Source organism: Dipodomys merriami, unplaced genomic scaffold (assembly GCF_024711535.1).
Source record: "Dipodomys merriami isolate MVZ:Mamm:240054 unplaced genomic scaffold, mDipMer1.0.p SCAF_68, whole genome shotgun sequence".
Classification (NCBI taxonomy): domain Eukaryota; kingdom Metazoa; phylum Chordata; class Mammalia; order Rodentia; family Heteromyidae; genus Dipodomys; species Dipodomys merriami.
This window is the reverse complement of record NW_027206268.1, coordinates 2,837,189-2,858,073: the sequence shown is the minus strand read 5'-3', so window position 1 is coordinate 2,858,073 and position 20,885 is coordinate 2,837,189. Positions and strand designations below refer to the sequence as shown.

At 51.0% G+C, this 20,885-nt stretch overlaps 1 protein-coding gene across 2 annotated transcripts in view; it reads right to left on the bottom strand.

Moving 5' to 3' along the window:
• Positions 1 to 20,885, bottom strand: part of Ephb1 (EPH receptor B1) — a 337,284-nt gene that overhangs the window by 85,893 nt on the left and 230,506 nt on the right. For both annotated transcript variants that reach the window (XM_070005466.1, XM_070005465.1), the window contains one exon: positions 8,001 to 8,336. In XM_070005466.1, the coding sequence (XP_069861567.1) occupies positions 8,001 to 8,336 (336 nt within the window). The remainder of the gene's footprint in view (positions 1 to 8,000; positions 8,337 to 20,885) is intronic.

The window sequence follows — 20,885 nt, the reverse complement described above, 5'->3', positions numbered from 1 at the left end:
AGGGGCACCCAGGGGCTCCACACATCAGGCACAAGATGGAGGGAGGACAAGGAGCCCCCAAGTCCTGGGTAACATGCCGGTCCTCCTGATCTGAGATGGGGGGGGGACTGTGGTCATGGTAGGTGGTCATAAAGGTGGCGTTGAGTGAATGGCTCCAAAGTTCAGCCAGCTTTGAGTGTGGCTGAGTCTCTCTGGGTTCCTTTGAGGGGATATCAAGATCCCAAGGAGCCGTGGTAAGCATCATCATCCAGGGGTTTTGTTTTTGTTTTTCCCTAGGAGGAAGATCATTGGTTCATCTGGTGGATGTGGGACTTTTAAGACAACACCTGTGGATCGCCAGGACATAAGCAGATCACCACACTCTATCTAATTTAAACATGTACTTGGGGACCAAAAACATATGTTTTTTTTTTTTTTTGTCGGTTGTGGGGCTTGAACTCTGGGCCTGGGCGCTGTCCCTCAGCTCTTCAGCTCAAGGCGAGCGCTCTACCACTTGAGCCACAGCGCCACTTCCGGTTTTCTGAGTGGTTTATTGGAGATAAGAGTCTCACAGAGGGGCTGGGAAGGTGGCTCACTGGTAGAGTGCTTGCCTTGCATTCCTGAGGCCCTGGGTTCGATTCCTCAGCACCACATAAGCAAAAAGAAAAAAGCCGGAAGTGGCGCTGTAGCTCAAGTGGTAGAGCGCTAGCCTTGAGCTGAAGAGCTGAGGGACAGCGCCCAGGCCCAGAGTTCAGGCCCCATGACCGGACCCCCCCCCCCCCCCAAAAAAAAAAAAGAGTCTCACAGAGTTTCCTGTCCAGGCTGGCTTTGAACTGAGATCCTCAGGTCTCAGCCTCCTGAGTAGCTAGGATGACAGGCGTGAGTCACCTGCGCCCGGCTTGCTTTTTGTTGTTGTTGTTTGTCAGGGCCCGGGTGCTGCCCCTGAGCCTTTGCGCTCAAGGCTAGCACTCTACCACTTGAGCTACAGCACAATTTTTGGTTCATTGGAGATCTCGAGAGTCTCATGGGACTTTCTTGCCCAGGGTTGGCTTTAAAACCACAATCCTCGGCTCTCAGCCTCCTGAGTTACTAGGATGACAGGTGTGAGCCACTGGTGCCAGGCTGCAAATATATATATATATATAATATATATATATATATATATATAATATATATATAAATATATATGTATGTATCTATATTTGAAGGTTCTATGTGCCCCACACTTTGTAGTTTCTCACCCCTGGATCTAGTTTTAGGGGGGTCTCACTATGCCATGGAGAATCTCAAGGCTGCCGAGACTGGAATCTATAATGCTAGCCCGAAGCAAGGCTACGCCCTCGGCCCCACCGATAACACAGCGCGGACTGGTGTCCCACAGGAAGGTCCCTTCCGAAGCTACCGGGTACCTCCTCCATGCCAGGGTTTAGGAACCAGGAAAAAAAAAATAACCTTTCTAGAACAAACACTGAGAAGACAGCAAAGAAATGAGCTATGAAATTGAATTAAGAACGGTGAAAATCTCATTTGCCTAAGTTTTGCTTTTAATCTTTCTCTATTCACTCCACCACAAGTTTGCTTTAAAGTCATCCCAGTCCCTTTTTTTTTTTTTTTTTTTAAAGTTCTGCCCCAAATTCTTTGCTCTGCTCTGAAACAAATTCTCCCCGCTAATTTCCAACGAGACCAGCCTTGAGAAATGAACTGGTTTCTAGCATATGGGAATCTTAACACTCTACATATCCCCCCCCCCCGGCTCGCACCGGCAGCGTGTAATATTATTTTAATATTTAATTTTGAGATTTACATAATATCTTTCCTCCAAAGAGCTCAATATATTGCAATATCATAAATTCCTTTTCATAGTCAAAGATTATTCTTTATGCATGCAAATACTATATTTAACCAAGGAATAATGCAAATTAGGCGACGAATTCCGAGGAATCGATGGCCTGGGTAATTCTTTTGTTGGGGAAAGCGTGTAGCTGAGTGACCTTAATTGTCTGGGAACTTCAAACATGCCTTAAAAATGGACAATCAGTAGGCTATTAACGGAAGCAAGGCCATTTGGGGGGGTGTGTTTTTAGATGAGATTAGGTAATAGGATTGTGTCTGTGTTGTATACATGAGGAATAGACGCCACACACAGCACCTCAGGCCACACGTGAACGGATATAAATCATACAGATGGAGTTCACGTGTCGCTTCTTCCAAACATACAATGGAGACAGGTGCTCCTCTGGTCCCACGTTTACTGGGATGCTCACTGGGATGCCGACTTTGTCCCTCCCCCTCTTCTGGTACCTATTCCTCTCAGCACAGAACGGCCGGATGGATACCTGTTTCCTATCAGATACAGATGAGGTCAGTCCCCGAACAAAGAGACTGAGAAACTTGGGAGAGGAAAACAGACTAGGGAGACAGAGTTCAGCAAATTGCTCTCTCACTACTCTGGTCACATTCTTGGAAATGATGCTAATCTCAAGAGATTTTTTTGTTTTCATCCACTGTCTTATTTGTCACTGATTTGTCACAGAAGCGGGTTTCATGGTCTTCTTTGGACAGTCAAGAAATGAAGGATTATGGCAATTATGAAACTTTGCTCTGGTCCTGCAGCGAGCAGAGAAGGAAACCAATACCAGGAATTCTCCCCCACCCCACCTCCAATGAGACCAAGAAGCCAAGAAGATGCCTGCCTCCAGATAGAACAAGACTGAACAAGCTGGGCGTCGGTGGCTCACGCCTGTCACCCTAGCTACTCAGGAGGCTGAGATCTGAGGATCACAGTTCAAAGCCAGCCCAGACAAGGAAAGTCCGTGAGACTCTTATCTCTAATAAACCACTCAGAAAACCAGAAGTGGTGCTGTGGCTCAAGTGGTATAGAGCACTCGCCTTGAGCTGAGGGACAGCGCCCAGGCCCAGAGTTCAAGCCCCATGACCGACCGACAAAAACAAAACAAAACAACTGAACAACACAGCAGCCCATCATTAAGGCCTGGGCGAATCAGATTAGACGTCAAACTCAGAGGTCAAAAGTCATAGTCAGCAGGCCAAATCCAGAATTAGATTTGTTTGGCTCTTATGTGCTTAAAACATTAATTTTTCCCCCCAATCAGTTGTCAATATTTTAAATCTGGATGCTTCCGCTTATAAAACCAGGCAGTTCTCAGGGCTGGCTACACTTACTGACTCTATCTGTTTTGTCCGTTTCCTGTCATTGCTACCAGTCCTTACTGCCGTATGCCCGGTCCTGCTTGCTTGCTTTCCATTTATGTATCCGGCCTCATGGGCCTCTGCCTTCATTCTCTCTGGCTCGGATAATTCCAAATCATGTATTGCTAGGAGTCATTCTTTTTCTTCCAAGCTCTCCTCTGGTCTCTCTCTGGCACACAGACACCAACGCTGATGCTCTCAGTCTAGTTAGCGGAGGAGAGAACTGAAGTTTGTCATTCATTTTTTTTTTTTTTCTGACAACTAAAAACAGCCCAGCTATGAGGCGGTAGCTTAGAGAGGGGCTTATAAATGACATGTGCCACCAGAAGGTGATTTCTTTTTCTTTTTTATCTGTCTGAGGATAAAATAACCACCAACCTGAGTCTGAAACCCAGGAATAATATTTTCTGGTTGGAAGATGCCCAGCAGATTCTAAAAGCACCTTGCATCCTGATTTCTTCATCGGTTCTCTCCTATCTTTCCCAAGGATTTTTCTAGGTGGGTGGGCACCCTGGTGCTCAGAAATGGTAGGGACCTTTGTTGGTTTTTGCCATGTAACCTTGGTAAAGATCTACTCTGCACATTTTCCAAATTACACAAGGCCTTTGAGGGGTCACGCCTGTACCCCTGGTTGGGAGTCATCTTACGACTCGTCAGACCCTTTAATGTTTTCCCAGTCATTTTTGTTTCTTTCTTTTGGCATAGTTTGATTCTCTTTAAGTATCTGTACGAAGGAGTTGGCATCCGGCAAAGCAGTTTATGAATACAGTGCATCTTGGTCAGTGTAACTCCTTCCAACATTTTTACCCATCCCTTCCCTCACTTTTCTTTTTTTAGGATATGTATTCAATTATTTTTTTTTTGACATTTAACAAAGCAGTTGATGTATACAACGCATCTTGATCTGTATTTTCCCTGCAACGTTTTCTTCCCCCTTTGACCTACACCCCTTCCCTTATGTTTCTTAATTTTGCAAATCAAAACAACACTGAGATTCCACCTTACCCCAGTTAGAATGGGTTGTTATCGAGAAAACTAACAATAACCAATTCTGGCAAGCATATGGCCAAAAAGGCAACTCTATCACACTGTTGGTGGGAATATAAACTTGTTCAGCCACTTCGGAGAGCAGTAAGGAGGTTTCTCAAAACAAAACAAAACAATACAAAACATAGAACTACCCTATTTGCCATCAATTCCACACCTGGGCATTTATCCAACAAAGCACAAACAAAGCCACACTAAAGTTATCAGTACAACCATGTTCATTGCAGTATTAGTCACCATAGCTAAGACATGGAATCAGACCAGATGCCCCTCAGTGGATGAATGGATCAAGAAAATGTGAGATATAAACATATATACATATATATATATATATATATATATATATATATGAACTCTACTCCACCAGAAAGAATGATATTGGCATTCGTAAGGAAATGGAAAGCCTTGAAAAAAATTATATTACGTGAAGCAAGCCGGACCCAGAGAAACAAAGGTTGCATGGTTTTCCTCATTTGTGGCAGACAAAATGTGCCTATAAAGCTATAAGTAAACGCACTGGGTGATATGCAAGTGGTTACAAATGAATTAGCTGACGTATAATAGACTCTATGGAGAGCTCAAATAGTGTAATTCTTTAGGAAGAAGAAGTCAAAAACCCAATAAAGTAAGTACCAAGAAATGGGTACTTGCAAGGGGGAGGAGGTGTAACATAGGGAATGGGATAGATGAAGGGAACGAAAGGGGGAGAAGGCAGCCTAGAATTCATTGTATATACCACACAATCATGCTTGCTTCTGAGTGAAGAGTCCAGTGACCTGAAGGATCACTGCAGAACCTCCAAACTCTCTTCCCTCATCATTACACCCATGAACAGACATCTATTTTCAGGGACTATAAAGTGGGGATCTCAGAGGGATTACTCACTTTGAGGACGGGATGTGGGAAGGTAGAATCAGCGAGGTGGTGCCCTGCTGACCTTCCTCCCATCCTAGATGATCTAGGCTTTCCTCCCACCTTAGATTCTCCAATATCTCGTTCCACTTCGGCTTCCTTATCTGAGAAACAATGCTGCCCATCATTGGCTAATGATGAAGACAAAACGAGCGCGACATGTTCCAGAATTCTGCATGAGCTCACGGGGCACACGCAGACCGGGAGATAGCTCTAACCGTCACCAGCGCTCTTATTCCTGGGTGAGGTCCCACCCGACAGTATCCAATCGTGACAGAGTTGGAGTTTCAGGGACAGAGTAGGTACTCAATGAACTCTTACAGGTTGACTGTAATGATTGCTATGGGTCAAATTGTGTACCAGCCATCTGCCTATACTTATGGACCACACATGAAGTTAGTGATGGTCACAGGCTCTTACATGGCTCATGTGTGAAGCCAGGATATGGGGGTGGGGGGGGGGGAGATGACCCGGACCTCACCGGACCTCACTGCATGTCCATGAGTTTAGGGTTTATCCAAACAATTCACAATTCCTGACTTTTTTTTTTTTATAATGCACCACAAAAGAAAAATCACATCCTTCTTCTCATTGATAATTAGCTTTCTGAATTACCCAAAGAGAAATCCATAGCATTGGGGGGTGATCATGCAGGCTTCTACCACGAGGCCGGAAGATTAGGACTGAAAGGCCTGTTACAAAGAGAACAAAGGACAGGAGGGAGGTTTGGGGGGGGGGGTTGGGTGGCAATAGAAACTGATATATCCAACAGTGGGTGACACGGGGGTCCCCTTGCAAGAGCCCTTAAGCAACCCCCCCCACCACAGTAGCCCAGGAAGTTGCCAAGCAGATGGGCAGGCTTGGAGAATGGGAAGGGAAGGGAAGGGGAGGGGAGGGGAGGGGAGGGGAGGGGAGGGGAGGGGAGGGGAGGGGAGGGGAGGGGAGGGGAGGGGAGGGGAGGGGAGGGGAGGGAAGGGAAGGGAAGGGAAGGGAAGGGGGGAGAAAGTAAAAAGCAAACTGATGTAAGTGGCAGGTTTATTCGCACATGCTGAGAGAGAGAGAAAGAGAGAAGGGGGAAAGGAAGGGAGGGAGGGAGAGAGAGAGAAAGGGGACAAGGGAGGGAGAGAGAGAAGGGGGGAGGTGGGGGAGGGAGACAGCCAAGCCCAGCATAACGTGACAGCCTGGCAAGACTGTTATTCCCAGAAGCCGGGACACTAAAGTATTTCCACCGGTTTTCTGCCTTCAACTCTCCAAGGGAAGCATGGCTAGCAAAGCCGGGGGGGGGGCGGGGAGGGCGGGGTTCCACGCGGCTGCGCACCAACTACCGTTCCCCTCTCCTTGGGAAAAGACAGACTGACCGACCTTTATCCCCGTTGGCACCAGGGCAAGCTGGAAGCTTCTACACGCTCACCCCTTATTTCCCTCACTTTACAGGCACGCACGCAAACACGTGACCACGCACCTACAAACGTGCCACATGAACACGGGTGCACGCGTATGCACACACACACACATATACACACCACACACACACACAACACAGCCATCTGGACAGCTATGCTCTCCTATCACACCTTTTTTTTCTTCTCAGTTCTGACAGCTGAAACCCTCCCCCCGCCCCCCACAAGAATCATCTGTCATCAAAGATGCCTGGTATTAAAAGAGGCTGAAAGTCTAGGAACGGGGCGAGGAAGAAGAGAAAAGGATCGAGCAGGAAAGGGGAAGTCAAGAAGAGAAGAGAGGCACCGATAAGAGAGGGAGAGAGAGAGAGAGGGAGAGATAGAGAGGGAGAGTTAGCTCTTGCTACTTGACTAACAAGCTGTCCATCTAGGATGTGCTGATTGAGAACAATCCATAATTCCAAGATCATGCTCCACTGCCTCCATTGCCTGCAGAAGCGACGTGCATTTGCCCTTTGCAGCCTCGTACGGATGCAGGGGACTGGGGTGGGGGGACAGGCTGTGGTCTCCCAGCTCCCTTGGTACTGGCCACGGGTTTACAGCATGCCAAGCTTGGGAAATGCTGCCGTGTATGTCCCCGTGAGTCCTCCCGCGAATGAGCGTCGCTGGCGGGAGGCCGGCAGCGTCCGACTACCCGTGTGTCCCCTCTCGGGAGGGTTGCCAGATGGGTGAGACACGGTCAAGAGACGAGATCAGAAGAGTCAGAGGGAAGAAGAAAGCGTGTGTTCTGTTGGGGTGTGCTGCAGGGATGCACTCGGCCATGCGGCGGGATCCGTGGCCACCAACATGAGGTCTCCGTGACACTGCAGCATGCACCCGTGCCAGCCAGTAGGAAAGATTCCCTCTTGAAACACAGAGGTTTCATTGAAAGAAAAACAAAAACAAAATGCATGGAGACAGTATGGCCTTTAGCATATGATTTGGGGGCAATTGCTTTGAATCTTCCATTCTGAAGTTCCAGCTGTCCAGATGTCTGTCCACCCACTCACTCATCCATCCATCCATCCATCCATCCATCCATCCATCCATCCATCCATCCATCCACCCATCAATCCATCCATCCATCCACCCATCTGTCCACGCCCCCGTCCACCTTTCCAAAACAGCATGTCTTGAAAGCCTGGTTGGATGTGGAGCACAAAGGTCCTGCTCTAACGTGGACATCCGTCTCTGCTCTTGTGCTGGGCCGGAGACAATGCTCTAGGCTCTGGCCCACTACCACAGACTCCTCCCACTCCACGGCCACACAGGCCCGGCCCCTGGTGGGAGGCGGGGCCCGAAGGCCGATGGAGAAGGGTATCAGGCAATGTCAGGCAATGTCACCCTCCCACCGAGCCCCGCCACCCCCACCGCCCGAGACGCACAAGGCCTGCAGCCATGTCCGGGGCTTACCGGCCTGGTTGGTGGTGATGTTGACCGAGACGTGCTGGGGGGGGAAGGGGCTCTTGCTGGAGACCCCGTTGACGGCTTGGATGTCGAAGGTGTAGGGGGTGTGGGCCCAGAGGCTGCTGATGGAGACGCGACACTCGGTCAGGCCCAGCTGCCGGGGCACGAACTCCACGTTGTCATCGCAGCGGGAGCAGCTGCGGCGGTCCGCCCGGCACTTCTTGCAAATGATGTTGTAGGTCACGTCGTCCCGCCCGCCCGTCTCCCTCGGAGGGTGCCACTCTAAAATGATCGACGTCTCGTTGACGATAGAGATGACGTTTCGGGGACCCGAGGGGACACCTGGAGAGGGAGACACACCGAAAGAGCCGGTGAGGCCGGACAACTCACCACGGCGTCTCTGGGCGGCCGCTGGTGACCCGATCCCTTTCGTCCTTCACCTTCTTTAACCGTAAACGTACACGCTCTACTGCCACGCACAGAGCTGTCATCTTACTAGCGCCTCCAGAGGCTGAGAGCTGAGGATCGGATCAAAGCCAGCCTGGGCAGGAAAGTCCGTGAGACTCTTATCTCCAATAAACCACTCGGAAAACAGGAAGTGGTGCTGTGGCTCAAGTGGTAGAGCACTCGCCTTGAGCTGAAGAGCTGAGGGACAACGCCCAGGCCCAGAGTTCAAGCCCCATGGCCGACAAAAAAAAAAAAAAAGCTGGAAGTAGAGCTCAGGTGGTCAAGTGCCATTCTTGAGCTGAAAGCCAAGTAAGAGTATGAGACCCTGAATTCAAGCCACAGTACCAGCACAACCTGCGTGTGCGTATGTGCGCACATGCATGCATGCACGCACACCTCAAGTCTTCTTGGCTGTGAAAAGAACCTACCCCAAACTCCCCTGTCAATCATCCCCACAGATGCTTTATTTCTGACCAGAGGAGTCAAACAGAAGGATGTGAGCGGCGGGTTTTATTTCTGTCCCCCCCAAACTACAACGTGACATCTGTTTGGTGCTTGCAGGGCCACGTGGGGTGTCACGGAGCACCGAAGCAGGCGTGAACCTCCACAGGGCACACACTTTGGGGTGCCAAGGCCAGAAGGAAAGGCTGGACAGGAGAGGCTCACGCAACTGCCCCAAGATACAGGAGACATGTCGGAACGCACGTGGACGCACTCAACGCCCATCTTACACACATACGCCAAGCACACCCTCAACCAAGAATCCTACTAGGAAGACAGAATGGGCATCTGGAGGCACACTGAAGTCCACAGAGGAAGCTGGCTGCAGATGACGTGGTGTGTACGAAATGAAGCCACGTTGGAAGCCCGACGGGCCGCAGGCTGGCTCCCCAGCGTCTCTGACTCCTCGGGCAAAGAAGCTGGGCTCGCCGGGACTCAGGGAGCATGGTGCCCTCCTTCTGGACAGCTCTCTTCGGTGGTCCCATACACCTGGGAACGGCTTCTATAAAGCGACTATTTTGTAGGAGAGAGAGATGTTGCGGCGAATAGTCACGGGGGTGGGCATTTCAAGATTAAGTTAGAGAAACGATCCCTAAAAACAGGCTGGTGCCTAAGGGATGAATGGAAATGAACCTTGCCCAGAAGCAACCACCACCTCCACCTGCACCTCCACCACCACCACCTCAACTTCCTCCTCCTCGTCCTCCTCCTCCTCCTCCTCCTCCTCCTCCCTTCCAAATGGCAGGTCTGCCAGAGCCATCTCTCCAGATAGTAATGCATTCAAGCATTCACACACGTGACTGTCGCCAGCTGAAGGGAGACATGTGTAAAGTGGTTCATGCTGGAGACGGGAATCAAATGCCAACGTACAGAAGCAGAGAATAACAACAAGGTCGGGGGGCAGCGGGGGAAGAGACGGTGTTGAATCAGGCGCTGGCAAGAGGCTAGAGCAGCGAGCAAATATTCAATCGGATTCCATTAAAACATGAAAGAAAATCACTACTGTGCTATATAAAGCCCATTAGGTCTGAGCTAAACGCGCGGTGTTGATACGCATTTGCAACGGGGCAGAATTCAGGAAGCTTTTTTTTCCCCCCCACCATGAAGTCTTGAAAACGGCATTCAAGAATTCTCCACCGAGCCGGGCGCCGGTGGCTCATGCCTGTCATCCTAGCTACTCAGGAGGCTGAGATCTGAGGATCACTGTTCAAAGCCAGCCCGGGCAGGAATGCTTGTGAGACTCTTACCTCCAATGACCCACTCAGAAAACCACAAGTGGTGCTGTGGTTCAAGTGGTAGAGCGCTCGCCTTGAGCTGAGGGACAGCGCCCAGGCCCAGAGTTCAAGCCCCATGACCAACCACAACAACAACAACAAAAAAAAACTGGTTTGGAGACATCTTGGTAGCCTGGGAGCTGCCACCCAGAAGTGGTGGCTCCCTGTCTGTTCATTTTTGCTTCCAGTTGCTCAGAAAGGGAAAAGCAACGGGTTTCGGGGAAGACTTCATTCCTGGGATTATTTAGAAACTGGGTTCCCAGGGGAAACAATCAAAGGCCTCTCTGGAACTCATGGGTGCTTCTAAGGGGGGGGAGAGAGAGGGGCAGAGGGGGAGAGGGGGAGAGAGAGAGGGGGCGAGGGGGAGGGAGAGAGGGAGAGAGAGTGTGTGTGCGCGTCCATGCGCACGTGGGGACGGGCTGGGGTGGTTGCATCCAAGGGTGGGCGGATGGGATCCTTTTCCTCCAGTGAGCAAACACAGACATGGAAAGGCCTTTCCTGAGAGTAGACTTACAGAGCAAGGAGAATGTGCCCTGCGGTGCGTTCCCCTCACCCCCCTTTGTGGTAAAGGGTTCTAGCCACAATGACTGGGACCTCATACTTCCTTCTTTCCTTCCTGCCTTCCTTCCTTGGTCTTCCTCCTCCTTCTTTCCTTCCTTCCTTCCCTTCATCCCTCCCTCCTTCCTTCCCTTCACCTTCTTTTTTTTTTTGCACACGCTCCTTTAAAATTTTTCCTTGCACTCTTCTAAGCCCTCTGAGAAACAGAAACAACAACAGGACTGGCCATCTTCCAGTATCGTGGGGACTGTTTCTCCCACCACCGGGGGGGAAAAAAAAAAAGGCAGTAATTTCAGGTAAGAATCAGTGCTGTGAGGTCACAGGATCCTGGCTGGCCTTCACAGATACCAGCCAGGTTGAGATCTGTCCCTCATTCCCAGACAGCAGGCTCCAGATCAGACCCGCTCGGGCTTCGACCTGCAGTGACGACTCCCAGCGTCCGTGTGCTTGTGCTCTGAAGAGATGAGCACGTTCCCAGGGGCAGGCCGACCGGCCGCTCTCCAGACGCAATGAAGAGCCTGACCATAGCAGGTCTGGCCTTGGTAGAAATTCTCCCTAGAGGAAGATGCTAGGGCTACTTTCTGCCCCTTTTGCTCGGTTTCAGGCCCTACTCTTTTGCAGAGACTCTCAATCAGTCCGGAATCTGTGGGACCCCAGCAACATTCCCCGGGAAGGAGGTTTTTAAAAAGAAAAGAAAAGGGGAGGAGGGAGAAAGGGAGGCCAGAAGGGAGGAAGAAAATCTGCTCTCTCTGCGTCAACAAAAGCGCCTTTGGTGATGGCCAAGCACCAAGGACACAGCACCACGGACCCCTTGTCTGAGCTCCCTGTTCTCACGGCTGCTTCCTCCTTTTTCTTAATTACACACAGACAGGCTTTTTCTTTTGAAGCCTGTCTGATCTGTTGCCACGGTTACTACTGATGAACATGTTCTGTGAAGAGGGCTGGGGAAATCCAGTCCCAGTGAAGGATGGGAGGAAGTGTTGAGCTGTGATTTTCCACTTGGGAGCAGGAGGAGGCCGTGAAGGATCCCGATTTTTCTGGGGATGGACGCTCCAAAAGCCTGCAGGAGTACCTGAGAGAGGTTGGAGCCGCAGGGGACATGGTTGTCATGGTGGCTTCGGAGGGTGAAGTATGATCCTTGTGGAGTCGTCCAGAGGGCAGCCCAAGCGTTGCGAGCTTGGGATAGAATCTTCCTGAATCGGAATCTGATTTTGGCCACATGAGTTTATAAAAGCAAGAAAGAATGGGGAGGCAGAGTGGGTGGCAGGAAGCAGAAGAGTATATTTGTAGGCATTAAGTTGGCAATAATACACTCTTGAGTAATCACGGGGGGGGGGGGGAGGAAGCGGGGAGGGGGGGGAATCTGCCGAAGATTGGTAAGCCCCCAAAGCGGATTCCTTTGTCAGGAATCTTAATAAAGCCAACCTTCCAGTCTCTGAATTTAGACATGAATTCCACGTTGGCACGAGGTGCTGGGTAGGCTGGCCCTGCTAACTTTGTGCATTGCTATGGCCACAATGGAATTCTTAGACATCCCCTCCCCTTTCCTCAAGGGGAACTGGTGAGGAAGATGAGTAACGATGAAGTAATACCTTCCTGGAAGACCCCCCCCCGGGGGGTTGTGCCACTGGGACAGAGATGCCCTCCCGCCTCCCCCGACACACAAACACATCCGTTGCCAGCTTTGTGTGACTCAGAATCTGCTAAAAGGCAGGAAGGCTTTCGTTCAGATACTCTGAGCCGGGACTTGAAGGCACACACAGTTGGTGGAACAACCCACGACCTCCCACCCCACTCCTGACAGATTATGGCAACCACGCCGACAATCCTCGAGCAAGCGCACTTCTAAGACTCATCTGAAAAACAGCAGTTCCAAAGGAAAAGGGGTGGGGGAAGGAAATTAATGAGATCGTACACCCAAATGGTGTAGCCCGTGGTTGATAAACAGAGGAATTAAGTCACGTCAGTTGCTATTATTAACAGTATTAGTATTGTCATTACTGAAACATCTGGAACCCACACATCTAATTAAGATTGATCTATTTCAACCCGCTTTTTTTTTTTTTTTTTTCCAGTAGTGGACCTTTGGTATCCACAACTGTGCTGAGCCTACTGAAGATACGGGAGCTATCTATATTGGGGAGCTCAGATGCTCCACATCTGCGGGGGGGGGGGGGGGAGAGGGAGGGGAAGGAACTCAGCAGGTGCATAACTTAAGGCTATAAGTGAACAAGGCAGATACAAAGTATTGCAGATGTGTGGGAGGGGGGTGAAGACAGGTGTACCTAGGTGTGATGCCCAAGGTGGGGGTGGGGAGGGTCTTGTCTGCAAGGTCTCCCTCAGAGAGACATCTTGGAGGTTCTCTGTTCCAGTCTGTATACCCCCCCGCCCCGGGGAACTGAGGCCCAGAAATTATACCTGAGAAAGGCATGTCTCCAGAACGGCTCCAACACCTGGGCTCGTGTGTGTGTGGGGGGGGGGGGTACCTCTTCCCATTTCCTAAGAGGAAGCCCGACTCTGACAAGATGTCTGGTCTCCATTCTCCTTCATAATCTGGGGCTCAAACTCTGGGCCTCATGCTCTTGCTTAGCTGTTTTGTTCAAGGCTGATCACTGCATTTGTGCTCCCCGCCACCCGCCTCACCCCCCTCCCTCCCTCCCACCCCACTACCGGCTTCTTACTGGTGAACTGGAGATAAGAGTCTCTTCAATTCGCCTGCTCAGGTTGGCTTCGAACTGAAGACCCTCAGATCTCAGCCGCCTGAGTCGCCAGCAGCTGTCAACTCTCTCCTTTCAGATTCTGCCCATGGAAATTTATTCTGGCGGGGTGCCAGCTAGAACCTGCATTTGGGAGAGCTGGTCCTCACCCCTAACGCCACTTCCTGTTTCTCCTCTCTACGACTCGTACCCTGCAGACCGCAGTCAAGATTCTTCCCAGACTAGGATGCCGACTCTTCTACGTAGCGAGAATATTACACCTTTTACGTGGTCACGACTGACTATACTCAGGAATCTTGACCGTTAGGTGTCCTGCATGGCTCATTCCTAACCCTTTCCCCTAAAATGGACACAGAGCAGATAGCACAGTAAGCTAGAGGAGTAAAGAAGAAGGTTCTTTGTTGGACACTGTTGGCTCATACCTGGAATCCTAACTATTCAGGAGGCTGAGATTCTGAGGATCTAGGTTCAAAGCCAGCCTACGGAGACAAATCCAAGAGATTTTCGTTGACAGTTGTGGGGTTTGAACTCTGGGCCTGGACGCTGTCCCTCAGCTCTTCAGCTCAAGGCGAGCGCTCTACCCCTTGAGCCACAGCGCCACTTCCGGTTTTCTGAGTGGTTCATTGGAGATCAGAGTCTCCTGGACTTTCCTGCCTGGGCTGGCTTTGAACCGTGATCCTCAGATCTCAGCTTCCTGAGTAGCTAGGATGATAGGCGGGAGCCTCCTGCGCCAGGTTCTAAAAGACTCTGATCTTCAATTAACCAGCAAGAAGCCAGAAGGGAGAGGTGTGGCTCTGAGTGAAAAAGCTAAGGAATAACATCCAGTCCTGAGTTCCAGCCCCCACTACTAGCATGCGCGCGCGCGCACACGCACACACACGCAGAATCAACTTGAGTGCAGTCAGGTTGCTGGGAAGCAATAGAACCAGCTTGTGTGCAGTCGGGCCCCCTATAGGCCTAGGGCACAGGCCTCATCCATCAGCATCTAGGTGTAGGATGGGGGTCACCTCGCATGCGGATCCTTCTCCGTTACATCCCTTCAAGGAGTAGAACCAACCCTATCTCCAGGCCCGCGAGCAAGTCTGCACGTGTTGCTCATTAAGGTCTTAGAAACGCCGGAGCCCGGGCTCTGGCAATTCTCCTAATCATAACAGTTAGTAATAAGAAGAAAATGATAAGTCAAAACAAGGAGAGACCCTGCTGGGCGGGAATTCGGGAACATCAGCTAGCCGAGCGTTACACATTTCACCAAATACCAGTGTTTGTACAGAAGCACTTCTTGTTTTCTCCTCCTTTAATAGAGCTAATTATCTGGGGGGAAGAGGGAGTTGTAGACTCCGCTTTCTGAGAAGACAGTCCTTCCGAACGGTCTTGAGCTGGGGCCCGAGAGACAAGGTTTTCCGGGGGGCTGTGGAATCCCTTGGGGGAACCGACCCCCCCCCCCCCGTGGCCCGGGAAATCAATGCATCCCATGAGAACGATGCCCGTGGCTGTGCTCGGGCACATCCTGGGAGGGGGGAGGGGGGAAGAGGGCTGCTGTTCCCGTCAAAAGGCTGGAACGGTGGCTCAAGTGGTAGAGCACCAGTCTTGAGCAGCAAGAACTAAGGGACAGGGCCTAGACCCCAAGTCTGAGCCCCGGAACTGGCCTTTTCAATAATAATAATAATAAATGATCAAGAACCCTATGTCCCAGAATATTCTTCGAGCCATCATCACAATTCTCTATCTTTCGGGAGATGACAGACCACTGAACAGTGGTAGGGGTTAAATATTCTTGCGTACGCATCCTATGCTCCCGGGGAATACACGGAAGAATATTCCCGGCGCAGCTCTGTGTCATTATAAAAGCGACACGTGCCGTCTCTCTGCACGTACACAGAAAACACCCAGGGTTCCCGAGGCCAACAGTTCCAAAATCAAGGGAGCTGCGACGGTGGCTCTCCACTGTCAACTCCATCAGACTGAGAAGTGCCTTGGAGAGGATCAGTCAGCCACGCTTCCCGTTGAGTGCGAGGGCTTGCCTTCACTCTGAGCGACGCGGGAGTCACCGACAAGGCCTGACGCTAACGCGGAGGGGACCACGCCGGGTGTGGAGAGCCAGGAGGGGAGCACTTTCCCTCTCTGGCTGGATCCTCCTCCCTGGACCCCCAGCCATGGAACATGGCCGACGAAGCACTGAAACCTCCCAAACAGTCCGCCGAGTTTAACCTTTCCTTCTTCTCGGTTTGTTTTCTCAAGTCGCTGTGATGGAGCACCAAATGTGTACAGAAAGGCATTAGGAAACCCAAGGGTGGGAAGGAAGGCTTCCCCGGGGAGCCCATGGATCACCTGAGATGCCGAGTCTGGGGTCTGACACTTCCTCGGCACACAGACCCTTGGAAGGGAAGGGAAGTTGAGGGAGGAACGTGTCCCCGCGTCCACCCGTAGCCCTTACTGCCTGGATTCCTCTGGGAGAGGAAAGCTCACCGCTCCTCGCATCAGTCATCTGTCAGGTACCGCAGCTTGTCTGAAGAGATAACGAAAAGTCCCTATGCGCATTAGCCACCAACCTCTTAAAATACCCAGCATCAACTCTCATAAGGACTACGCTGTAACGGTTTGAAATGTAACACCTCATGGAACGGCATTAAAAAAAAAAAAAAAGATGGGCTGGGGAGGTGGCTCAGTGGTAGAGCGCTTGCCATGCACATGTGAGGCCCTGGGTTCGATTCCTCAGCCCCACATAAGCAGAAAAAAAGCCAGAAGTGGTGCTGTGGCTCAAGTGGTAGAGCATCACCTTGAGCTGAAGAGCTGAGGGACAGCGCCCAGGCCCAGAGTTCAGGCCCTACGACCGACCAAAAAAAAAAGAAAAAAGGAAAGACTTGACTTCTATGTACCTAAAGGTGAAGATTCAACATCGTAAAGACAGTCAGTACCTCTACAGCCATTTGCACATTTGGTGCAATCTGAGTCCTGACTTAATAGGATTATTTAATACAATATGCCCAATCTGCTCTCTCTTGAAAAGGAAAAAAAAAAGAAGTGTTTAATAATGGAGAAGACTTCTGAGAATGAATAATCTATCAAGACTTGGTTTATATGCGGTAGATCATAAAGCTACCATCTCTAAGAGTATTTAGAATGGATGCCAGTACAGACCCAACAAACAACGGGAAAGCAGATGAGCTAAACAGGCATTTGGCCTACAAGAAAAGGGGTGATTTCACCAAGATCACATCCTAATCAAGGATAAACTCCAGATAAAGGAAGGTACAAAGCATAAACATCTTACAAAGAATTAAAGAAAAAAAATTAGGTAGCTGAGCGCCGGTGGCTCGCGCCTGTAACCCCAGCTGCTCAGGAGGCTGAGATCTGAGGATCACAGTTCAAAGACAGTCTGGTCAGAAACATTCATGAGACTCTTATCCCCAAATAACCGGCCCAAATCTGGAGGTGGAGCTGTGGCTCAAGTGGTAGAGTACCAACCTTAAAGCAAAAAAGCCAAATAAAAGTACAAGGTCCTGAGTTCATCCTAGAACTGGCGCACACACACACGCATACACACACACACACACGTGCATGTAGATGCACACGCACACACACAGAGAAAAAGTGAGAGTACTTTTATACCCTAGAGTGAAAAGGAGATGCCTAAAACCCAGGGGGAAAAGTCAAGACAGAAATCTCCAAAACTCAAAAGAAATAAATGGGCAGGCTTGAGTGCAAAAACTAAAAACGTCAATACACCAAAAAAAAAAAAAAAGTCACCATAAATAGAATTTAAAATAAGCATGACATGGCAAATTGCAACCTCTTGGCAAAAACTATTTAAAGATAATAAAAAAAAATAGTAATTATAGGGCTGTAGAGACATAGAAAACATAGGGGGGGGGGAAGAAACAACATAGAAAAAAAAAATCAAAGCTCATTCACAGGCCATTCTCAGAAGACAAAATAAATTGGTTAACAGACATTAAAAAATAGGCACCCACAATTAGGGAAATCCTCATCGAGGGACAAGCAGGTCACAGGTGTGCTGATGGCATCTAGTATAGATGTGTCCCACTGGGGCAGAGGTGAACACCGGTCAAGACATGTGGAAAAGTCCTGGTGGGATCACCCGGCTTTCTAAGAGTAGGTACCCCATCACTCAGCAATTCTATTTCTAGGCAAACACAGGCATCCCAAGATGTCTGAGCCATTTTTGGCAGTGCAGTTGTTTATATTACGGAAACACTGGAATCAGCCTGAATGGTAGAACTTGGCAGAGGCTGCTAAAGCAGCCCCGATCTCAGTCTCCGATCTCTTCCTTGTCAGGCAAGGTACCTTCCCCTGCTACCTTGTGGAGGGAGCGCATGAGCAGTCTTAACCAATGAGACCTGGCCTTTCATCATCCCAGTTGGGAGGCCAGGAGAGCACAGGGAACGGTCCCAACCAATGAAACGCGGCCTTTCATGGCCCAGCCTGAGGGGCCGGGTCATCTCAACATCGTGATCAGCCTCCTGGTGTCAAGCAACACACTTGCACTGAGGGGAAAGAGCTCGGAGTGGAAGGGGAGCGGAGCTGTGGTTCACGGGGTAGAGGGCTAGCCTTGGTTTGAAAAAGCTCAGGACAGTGCTCAGGTCCTGAGTTTGAGCCCCAGAACCAGTACCTCTCCCCCCAAAAGAAAAGTTAACAAGAGGTGCTGGGATGTAGCTCAGTGGCAGAGCGCATTGTTCTGGGTTCTCTGCCCAGTACCGAAAAAAAGAAATCAAAAAAGAGCTTATTATAGAGATACAAACCTGGCCAGGCCATGAGAAAATACATAGACTCCAACTAAAACATAGGCTTATGTTATAGGAGACTAACTGAGGAGTCAGCGTGATCTAAGGATCAGTCACGGGGCTTGAACTCAGGGCCTGAATGCTGTTCCTGAGTTTCGCACTCAAAGCAAGCGCTCTACCACTTTGAGCCACAGCGCCACTTCTGGTTTTCTGGTGGTTCACTGGAGACCAGAGTCTCATGCATGTCCCTTGCCCAGGGTTGGCTTTGAACGGCGATCCTCAGATCCCAGCCTCCTGAGTAGCTAGGATGACAGGCGTGAGCCACCTGTGCCTGGCTTCTGAGACTCTTATCTGAAAATTAACCACCAAAGAACAAAAACCAAAACCCAGAAGTGGTGGCTATCCTGTATCTTTTAGTCAAGCTCTGGTTGGCAAAAGGTAACAGCTAACCTTGAAGCAGCTCTATAGTTTTTAATTTTTTGTGTGTTGGGCTTTGGGCGCTGCCTCTTAGCTTTTTCTCTTAAGCGCTCTACCGCTTGTGCCACAGCTCCGCTTCCGGCCTTTTGCTGGTGAATTGTGGGGATGCACGGGTCTCTCCGAATTGCCTACCTGGTCTGGGCTTCCATGTCAGTCCTCCGATCTCAGCCTCCCGAGCAGGGAGGATTACAGAACAAAACAAAAAACACGAAACTAAACGATACTGGAACTTGCCCCCCAGATTCGACCATTGGGGGCCAAACTCGAAGCCTCTGCTCTGGTGGTTGGGCTTCCCTGCGCCCCTCTGGTGTAGGTCAGGAGTCCTCCCCGCCCTCCCCACACCCCCCCACCCCCGTCCCGAAGGCGCCTTCTCTTTTGGTGGTGGTGGGGGGAGACAGCAGTGGAAACTACGGAAGGACACACGGCATCTGAAGAAGCCAGCCAGCCAGCCAGCGCGGCTTGTCTCTGATCCGTCAGAAACGTCTCCCATCATGTGGGGGACTGGGGGTGGGGGGAAGGGGGGGACAGGGTGGGGAGGAGGGATTTTCTGGTTTCTTTTCTTTTTTCTTGTTTTTTGGGGTCAGAAATGTAACAAGGTAATTATTTTCACACCAGTCCTTCTCCTTCTGCATAGTTTTTCACAGACAGCAGTTTTATAAGGCGTAATTATCTATTTCCACCGGCTTCATAAATTCCTCCTTCCCATTTCATTCCCCCCAACACACACACACACACACACACACACACAGACACACAGACACACAGACACACACACACACACCGTAAACCAGGAATTATTTAAAACTGGAGCCTCTCTCTCTCCCTCCCCCTCCCTCTCTCCCCCTCCCTCTCTCCCCCTCAGTCTCTTTCTCTCCTTCTCCCCTCTCCCTCTCTCCCCCTCCCTCTCTCCCCTCTCTCTCTCCCCCTCCCTCTCTCCCCTCTCTCTCTCCCCCCTCTCTGCCTCTCCCCCTCCCTCTCTCCCCCTCCCTCTCTCTCTGCCTCTCCCCCTCCCTCTCTCTCCCTCCCTCTCTCTCTTCCTCTCCCCTCTCCCTCTCTCCCCCTCCCTCTTTCTCCCTCTCTCCCCCTCACTCTCTCCCTCCCCCCCCTCTGCTTGTCACTCTCCCAACCCTCTCGCAGAGAGGCGTCTTACTCCTCGGAGGACTGGGAGGAAACCCTGCCCCTCCCCTGGGAAGGGCAGGCCGCTTGCGCTTTGCCAGCCTCGGCTCCTGCCCAGGGGCTCATCGGGCTGCTGGCAGTGCTGTGCACAGGCCCCGCCTGACCTCTGACCCTGCACACTGCGTCCCCTCCTCCTGGGCTCTCCCCTGGATCTTCAGGCCAACAAGGTAACTATGTGGAGTGTGCAGCTGTGCCTGGGTTCTGCAGGAATGCCCAGAGAGAGCGGGGAGAGAGAGAGGGAGAGAGGGAGGGAGGGAGGGGGAGGGAAAGGGAGATGGGGAAGAGGGAGAGGAGGAGGGAAAGAGAGGAAGGGAGAAAGGGAGAGAGGGAGGGAGAGGGAAAGGGAGAGGAAGGGAGAGGGAGGGAGAGGGAGGGAGGGGAGAGGAGGGAGAGAGGAAGAGATGGAGGGGGGAGGGGCAAGGAGAAGGAGGGAGTTGAAGGGAGAGGGAGGGGAAGGAAGAGAGGGAGAGAGAGGGAGGGGGAGGAAGAGGGAGGCAGAGGTAGAGGGAGAGGGAGTGTGGGAGAGGGAGGGGGAGAGAGGGGGAGGGGGAGAGAGGGGGAGAGGGAGGGGGAGGGGGAGGGGGAGAGCCGGGAGCCTGGCTGCTCTCAAGCACGCCACTTTGATTTTCCCATCTCCGACACGCTCTCATCTCTGCAGTCTTCACACTTTCCAGGGACACAACCAAAGCAAGTTCTAACATCAATGGAGAGTGTACTATAAACCAGGCTCCCTGCCAGAGAGACGCTATGATGGGATTTTTCACTTGATCTTGGCCACCGTTTGGAAGGCAGGCGTGGGGAGGAGCCTGTGCGGGCGGGCGGGCGGAACACGGCCGAAGGCGTGAAGGTTAAGGAATGAGGCCAAGGTCAACAGGGAGATGGAGCCAAGATCTGAACGCTTGTCTCTTGGGGTGCTGGAGCCTCACTGGGTCTCCTCCACCACTACAGGCGACTGGCCATCTGATCCGTTCTATGGAGCTTTCCGACAACTCTCCAGCT